Source organism: Arachis hypogaea, chromosome 17, assembly GCF_003086295.3.
Source record: "Arachis hypogaea cultivar Tifrunner chromosome 17, arahy.Tifrunner.gnm2.J5K5, whole genome shotgun sequence".
NCBI lineage: Eukaryota > Viridiplantae > Streptophyta > Magnoliopsida > Fabales > Fabaceae > Arachis > Arachis hypogaea.
In genome coordinates, this window is record NC_092052.1 from 3,957,018 (window position 1) to 3,965,107 (window position 8,090).

General features: G+C 30.9%; 1 protein-coding gene across 3 annotated transcripts; it reads right to left on the reverse strand.

The window, feature by feature from the left end:
* Positions 1-483: 483 nt before the first annotated feature.
* LOC112765645 (serine/threonine-protein phosphatase 5) lies at positions 484-5,384 on the reverse strand. Of its 3 annotated transcripts, none has more exons than XM_025811526.3 (14): positions 5,287-5,379; positions 4,547-4,595; positions 4,279-4,434; positions 3,803-3,972; positions 3,645-3,716; positions 3,175-3,325; positions 2,960-3,068; positions 2,749-2,866; positions 2,171-2,318; positions 1,607-1,855; positions 1,352-1,477; positions 1,182-1,282; positions 970-1,044; positions 484-803 (listed from the first exon to the last, which is right to left on the reverse strand). In XM_025811526.3, exons 3-14 carry the CDS (start codon positions 4,346-4,348, stop codon positions 744-746), a joined length of 1,449 nt encoding a protein of 482 aa, XP_025667311.1. In that variant the 5' UTR covers positions 4,349-4,434; positions 4,547-4,595; positions 5,287-5,379; the 3' UTR covers positions 484-743. The 3 variants fall into 3 exon arrangements, with proteins under 3 accessions (XP_025667311.1, XP_025667312.1, XP_025667310.1); XM_025811527.3 differs by having other exon boundaries at positions 4,508-4,595; positions 5,287-5,373; XM_025811525.3 differs by lacking the exon at positions 4,547-4,595 and having other exon boundaries at positions 5,287-5,384.
* Positions 5,385-8,090: the final 2,706 nt, after the last annotated feature.

Below are 8,090 nucleotides of genomic sequence, written 5' to 3' on the forward strand. Positions count from 1 at the left end.
TAAATTTCGGGCTGAACCCGATTAACCCGAAAAAAATGACGGGTTAAACAGGCTAGCCCACAGGCTAAACGGGTGGCCCGTTTAAATTTTTTTTACATTTTTTAAAAAAAGTAGCACTTTTAACTAATATTTCTCCCGATTCGATCCGAAAATCTGACCCATCAACTAAAAAAATATTATTTTTTAATGGTTTTTGACCTAAAAGTGGTATTTTTTATCAAAAATACTTTTCAAAAATAAAATAAAATGATAAATGGGCTGGCCCGTTTAACCCATCAGGCTGACCATAAACGGTTCGGGTTAAAAAATTCTAGCCCGCGAATAAAGCGGGCTTAAATGGGTTAGCCCGTTTAACCCACGGGCTTACGGGCTGGGCCTAAATGGGCCGGGTTAGCCCGTTTGACAGCCCTAATAATAATCTAATAACTTCCTTCAAATTCAAGCCAAGTCAATTTCTACCAGCTCTACAATATGGGATGCAAGTAGAAAAATATCACCAAGTTTCAAGTGACCATAATTTAACTTTCCTAAACAAGTTATAACTAAATATTTCGTTACACAACTACACTTAACAACCAAGTGTATTACAAGCACAAAAAAGAATTCTAACAATGTACTAAAAAAATAAATAAAAAAAAAACAAGAGAGAGAGAGAGAGAAACCTATGTATATTCTATCTTTGGAGGCATAGTAGAGAGACCACAAAGCATAAAGCACCAGTAGTTCCAGTTAGCTACCTAAAACTATGAAAATAACCTGAGAAAGTTGTTTGCATAAGCCATTGGCTTCACATCAGGGTGTGGCTGAAAATTCAACAAAATCCAAAAACACAAGAATCTCAGCATCAGATTACTTGCATTTAAAGCTTGAAGCTTTAAAAATAAATTTCATAGACCGGGAAATTTTATTTGAAGAAATGTACAAAATTGGAACATTGTAGAGAAGACTAAGATTACAAAAGATACTAACCACTGCTGAGAATGTAACAATGTTAGGCTTCAAAGCAGGTGCTTCAAACTTAATAAAGGCACCTTTGTTCCCCATCTGCAGCATACAATGAGCAATCGATGCGATTTAGATTTTAACCTCGTGGAAACGTGACAATTCATTTGAGTAAAGTTCCATGAAATTTAGTACGAAAAAAGAGGTGTTTAAATTCAGAAGTACAAGGGTTTGATTACCTGGTCACAGTAATTTGGAGCAGAGAAAACAGTTATGAGTTTACCATCATGATCAATCTCGTAGCCCTCATCCTTTACTTCATGAGATCGTACAACTAAATCTGTGAAGTGGTGGTGTTAGAAGTCAAGAATTAAAGAACAAGCAGAGCAACAAATCAATGAACACATACCTAAGTTATTATCTTGCAAAAACCTTTTCGTGACATCCGCACCGAAAGAGAGACCTACGCCCCTCTTGCTTGGACCTCTTCCAGGGAGTGGTTGCGGATCACTCCAAAGCAATTCACACATCAGTCCTACCCACGCCAAAGATAGGAAAATAAGACTACCATGCTAACACGGAAGACTACATTCTTTTATGCCTTTAGTATGTAATGTTATTATGTTAGGAGGAAATGGAAAGGGGAAAAAGGATGCATCAAAACCTTCTTCTGGAGGCTCACAGAATCGGTCAATTGCTCGGATATCAGACAGTTTGACCCCATCCACACTAAATAGACCTCCATGAACTATGAAAATTTTCTCATTTATCAAATGAGCCAAGGGTAAACAGCAAAATACTTCTGAAAACAGTTCCACGAATGTTTCATTCAACTTTGAGCGCACCTCGCCCTCAAAACCATATATCTTGTTCATGTTCTTACTCTCATGATTTCCTCTAGCTAGATACATGCCTGAAATTTACATGAAAATACTATAAGTGCGATTCACAGGAAAAATATACATATAGATGAAGCTGATTGGGGAGTACACTAGGATTCGTTCCAATCCAATCACAGAGAAAAGTATATAACTTAGTTGAAACTACACTACTGAACACTATAATTTGTGAGGTTCAATTTCAAAATGAGGCATAATGGGATTGAAGTGAACATCGAATATCATCAGAAACTTTCTTCGATTCTAACAATTCCTGACGAGCATAAAAATTTATAACGTGCCAAGAAAATATAGGAAAGCTTTCAGACTAATTAAGATCTGAGGATCACCTGAAGGACACATGCACTTAAATGCAAACAAAGTGAGGATGACCTCCACAGAAAATGATCCTCTATCAACAAAGTCACCGTTAAATAGGTATGGATTCTCTTCAGAGGGAAGCCCGTTGAGCTCAAAAATATTCAAGAGATCATAGTACTGCAGGATTAGTGAAAGAAAATTGAAAAGAATTAAGAAAGAAAACAAAGTTAAAAACAAATACGATAGGCAAGCAACTAGGGTCACTTTGATCAAAATATTATTACATTTCACTGTGCTTGAGAGAATGTGCAGAAGTTATTACATTAGCAACATTTGAGAAATATCAAATTAGAAAAAATAACACAAACTGATATTTCATCATTAATCACGAATGGCATTACTGTAACAACACAAATATACAATCCACATCATTGACGAAACTTAACTTTCTTTTCAAGTTAATCATTGTCTAACTACATAAATTCTTTTCTGGAGTCCTACTCTTTGTCTGCACAAAGATGTGGTACACAAGTATCCATATCTGCTCAACACATTTTCTATTTTTGAATTATTGCTAACAAAACTTTAAACATACATACATCCATACCTGGCCATGCACATCACCACAAACAGTAAAATGTTTGCCATCGGGAACATTTATATCCACAAGAGAAGGCAAAGCTTTCAACATTTCTCTGGTTTGCAATACAATCTGGAATGCATAACTAATACAAGAACCAAGACAAAACAAGCAAAGTTAGTAAGTGATAACACTTAAAGAAATTCAAAGTTATTAATGAACTCTTATGCTTAAGTACCGTTTGTGTAAGCACTTTTGATTCTTGAAATCATCCATCATTTTCTTCACAAAATCCAAAGTAACAACATCCCCCTCTATTCTTGCTCCTGAATATTGTGGCTCCACATCTAGCATCAAAACAAACTCCAATTTTTTCATGCCCACGAATGAATAACTGCTACAGCTATAGAATAGATGAGGGACATAGAAAAGATTCCATATTTAACATAGTACCTATAGAATGGAAATCTATGGAGTCGGCTATTGGACGTCTTTGATGCTCTGGCACAGCAATTGCTTCTTCAAATTTAAGTTTCATAACGGCTTTTTCACACTCCTTCAATTTCTTTGATGCATCAGTGTCATTTGGGCACATTTTCTTGACCTATTTCAATATAAGAAAATCAGATCAAACACATTTGGACATTATATGCTAAATAATATCATAAGTGAGGTAATCAAAGTTGTAATGAAGGGGCAAATCAAATAAATAAGAGAATTGCATGACTTTAAAGATCTCACAAACAACACCAAAAAAAAAGAAATATTATTATTATTATTATTTTAGAAACATGAAAAATGAAAGCAATGAGAACCAACCTATATGTATTCAGCAATGTAGCAATACCACAGTTTTATATTTAAATGAGCCATGACCTGCAACCTTTTTAAGAAAACAGACATTTATAATTGCATATAATCACCTGCTGAAAATCTTTTAGAGCCTCCTTGAATTTTCCCATAGCAAGATGAGCTGCACCTCGCCTATAATACCCCTATAACAAGTAACCATAATCAGCACAGAGAAATTTTGGTAGATAACTAAATGCAAGCAAACCTAAAGTTCTAGGAAGTGAAGCACCTTTGAGTATTTAGGATCAACTTCAATTGCCCTTGTAGCATCTTGTATGGCACTACCGTATTCCTCAAGCCGAAGATGCGCAAAGGCACGATTAGCATAGTAAACCGCATTTTTATCGTTTAGTTCAATTGCTTGCGTATATAGTTCAATAGCTTGAGTAAATCTGTGAGCTGAAAAGCAAAAACATTGGATGATCATTCTTTGAAATAAATAAAAGAAAATATAATAAGAATAAGAAATAAAGAAAAGGCAGAAAGCACCATGTGCCAGCTCCTTTGCAATATAACGTCATATGCAACAATTAATGAAAAAGGAAAAGATGACAACATTAATTCCATTCCATACACTTCCGATATTTGCTATTCAATAAACTACCGAATACTAATATACTACGGATAAAATTGAGCAAACTCAATTATTCAGCTGAAGAAAGTAAATGGATCATATTGTCGAAAAGTGGAATAAGCATTAATCACCATTGAATGCTTCATTCGCAGAGCGCTTGAATTCTTCAGCTTTCGAAACGTTAGAATTGTCAACTTCCATATTGAGAGAACCTTTGTTGCATACACTGAATAACTTCAAAATATAACTACATCCATCTTTCCAATTCTCACTTTATAATGCTTGACCTGTTAGAATAAAACAGAGAACTCAGAAAGGGTAAAACTTTAACTACTAATCAGGGAAAAAAAAGGTCTTTACAAGTGAAGGAGCTATATCATAAATTCGTGATTCGGAAACCTCTAGTTTAGACTAACAGGTAGAAATCACCACAACTTTGAGATCGACACTGAAACAAGACAAATAAAGATGGAAGGTCATAGTAGAAGCAGCCATGCAATAACAACAATATATGATAGCAGAAATTGCAATTTACCCCCCCCCCCTTTTTTCTCTCTTCTTTTTCCTTTTTCCCCTTTCTAAAAAAATATTTAAAAAAAAAAAACTTTCTTTTTCCAATCAAATAATTAGATAGAATAATAGAGCCAATTCAAAAGACAAAGAAGCTCAAACGTCAGCGTCCTCCCAAATCATCTTTGTCTCCTACTTCTACTGAAAGCATTCAAAAAACTTAATATAATATCACTATCAGAAGCAGGATCATCACCATGATTCTGTTTTCCTATTTCAAACACTAACAAGTCTTCCTTTTTCCCAGAATGAATGATCAGAACAATCAACACTCAGAAAAAGACAAAACAGGGACCAACCAAAACAGACAACTAAAAAACATTATATTGGCAAGAGATAAACGGAAAAAAAAAAGATATAATGTTAAAAATTCAATTTTTTTACTATGGGGTATATGCATATGCAGAATGAACACGAACGCTGAAAAAACAAATTTTATTTTTCGAAGCAATAATATGTAGCATTACTATAAAGTAAGGAACAAACGGGTGAAGAACACATGCAAAGGGAATACTGAAATAGAACACGTGAAAAACATGGTTATTGAAATCAGTGGGAGAAGCAGGTACCTTTGAAATGGAAGCTCAGTGAAGAAGTGAAGCAGCGAAAGAGAGAAAGAGAATGAGAAAGAAATGGTGTTACCGGCGTCTGCTCTTGAGGGCTCCTGAAGCTGAAAATACAAGGCGATTTATGGGCTTAATTGGGCCTTCTATTGGGCCTAGCCCAATTTCTCAAATGGGGCCACTATTTTATTTCACTCATCCAATCTGAATAACTAGGCCCAAATTTAGAAAAAAAACAAAAAACCGAAGAATGAGCTCTAAGTATGCCATATTGATATTCACTTGGTCACTTTATTTATTATTTCTAAACTTTTAACTTGTTTCTTAATGGTTTAATTATTTATGGGTACTGATAGTTTCACTAAATTTATAATTAGGTATTTATATTTTTTATTTTTTAATTAAGTTTTTACACTATTTTCAATTTTATAATTAAGTTCTTCGTAGTTAAAAATTGTAGGAGTTAACTAAATATTTTTTATTTTTTAATTAAGTTTTTACACTATTTTTAATTTTGTAATTAAGTCCTTCGTAGTTAAAAATTGTAGGAGTTAACTAAATATTTTTTCGTAAATTTTTTTTTTTTTACCAAAGATAGAAGACTCAAACCCGCGACCTCTTAATTGAGTATGGGGAGACTATGCCATTTGAATTATAACTCATTGACAATATTTCTCCGTAAATTAAAGATAAACATAATTAAAAATCTAATTAGATCTTTTACTACATATTTTTTGAGATAAATATTCGGTTAATTTTAATATTTTTTTTACATAAAAATTACCTAATTACAAAATTAAAAATAATAAAAACAATCAATTAAAAAAAATATGAAAACTTAATAAAAAAAATTGATGAAACTATAAAAATCAACAAAATAATTAAATATTTTTTAATCTAACATCTAAACTCTTGTTTTATACCATCACATTTAAATTTAGTATGCTTAACACACATTTTTTTAAATCACATAAACAAATAACACACTGTTGTATATACATACATAATACCACTAAAGATGTTAACAAAGAAGAATGTTTTTGTAGAATATTGTTATGATATAAATATGAAAAAGTTATTCTAATGTAAAATTGCAAAAGACCTATTTCAAAAAGTTAATTTGTGCGTCTGTGTGCAATGTTACAATTAATTTATTAGTTTATGAAGTAATTGTCCAATAATATATATTGATAAATGATAAGCAGTTTAATTTCTCATAAGAATGAATATACAAATTTAAAACTTATAAAAAAAGATACAAATTTAAAGAAAAAATATTCAATTTGGTCCCTGAAGTTACACTCGAGTCTCAATTTAATTGCTTCAATTTAGTCTCTAAATTTTTCAAATGACTCTATGACAAAAACTGCCGTAGGAACTAATATGATTAAAATTTGAAAAATTTATGGATTAAATTGAGCCAATTGAAATTTCAAAGATTCGACTGTAACTTCAGGGACCAAATTGAATATTTTCTCAAATTTAAATCTCTATCAAAAGAAGATAGTATACTTATGTCTATCTTAATTTAACTTTTCAAAATGCACAGAAGATAGGAGATTGAATAAACAATTATCTTATTGACCCTAGACATGGGAAATAGATTGGATAAATAGTGACAAAATAAATTTAAATTAGTTAGATTATGATACCAAAACAAAGGTGATTGTTCACTATTCCTTTTTGTAGCTAGATTATGACTTTGGAATGTGTAAAAGGAAGTGACATCAACATGAATAGGACTTTATGTTGATAAGAGCATAAATTTAAATCACACAAAAACAAAAGCAATGCCAATGGAGAAGGAACAAGAAGTCAATTCTGTGGCCCAATTCAAAGAATCATCTTTAATTTTGAGATTGAAATAAAGAATGAACAATAATTCCCTCACCTTCCTTTTTCTTTCAATTCTTATCTTTTCGAATGGTGATGAGTACACACCTCACCCATTCCAGAGTAATATACAGGGAATTGATAAATTGTCAATTTTTTAAGAACGGAAACTTCTTCACAATTTAACCATTTTTTAAATAGAGTTTAATTTTGATGCATTAAAATATTTTACATTGTTATATAATTACATTCGTTTTTTAGATAATTATTTATACTGTTAATATAAAAGATAGTTAAATATTATGTAATTAGATACATGTATAAAATTATTTTATATTGACAATATATTAAAATTAATTTTTTTTAATAAAATCCTTCATATAGTTTACATCAAAAAATAAATATTCAAAAGTAACTTTTTTTATTTTTGACTTATAAAAAGTAGTAGTATTAATGTCTACTGCAATTTTTAAAATCAAATTGCGACTTTTTAAGAAGCTATTTAGGAGCTTATAAAGAAGTTAAAAAAATTACTTCTCTCATAATATTACTACTTTCTACTATATTTTTATAAAATAAACACTTTTAAAACTAAAAATCTAAATACAAAATAACTTATTTATAAGTTACTTTTAATATAGTCATTTATTATTTAATCTATTTTTTTAAAAGAAACTTAATTAAGTTGTTTATCCAAACTGGCCTTAGTCTCATTAAATAAGGTGTTGGATTTAGTGCTTGTTTTGGCGTCATTATTTTGATTGAAAAAATATCTTTTTTATTTTTTAGTGTGTTTGAAAAATTTCTAGCAGTAAAAGTAAAAGCATTAGAAAAATAAAAAAAATACATCTTTTTTGAGAAGCTGTAATTTACATCTTTTTTCAAAAGATCTTTTTTTCTTAAAAAAATATTTTTTCATGTAATAAATAAACTAAAAAGTACTTTTATATTGTTATACCCAAACATAATTGATATAT

What these genes read in the sequence shown, in the direction of transcription:
- LOC112765645 (XM_025811525.3), bottom strand. Translation starts at nt 4,348, where the DNA reads ATGGAAGTTGACAATTCTAACGTTTCGAAAGCTGAAGAATTCAAGCGC. An exon ending in GTGGTGATGTGCATGGCCAG is followed by an intron (nt 2,319 to 2,748) that starts GTATGGATGTAT and finishes CTAATCCTGCAG; the next exon opens with TACTATGATCTCTTGAATAT. An exon ending in CTCCAAATTACTGTGACCAG is followed by an intron (nt 1,045 to 1,181) that starts GTAATCAAACCC and finishes TGTATGCTGCAG; the next exon opens with ATGGGGAACAAAGGTGCCTT.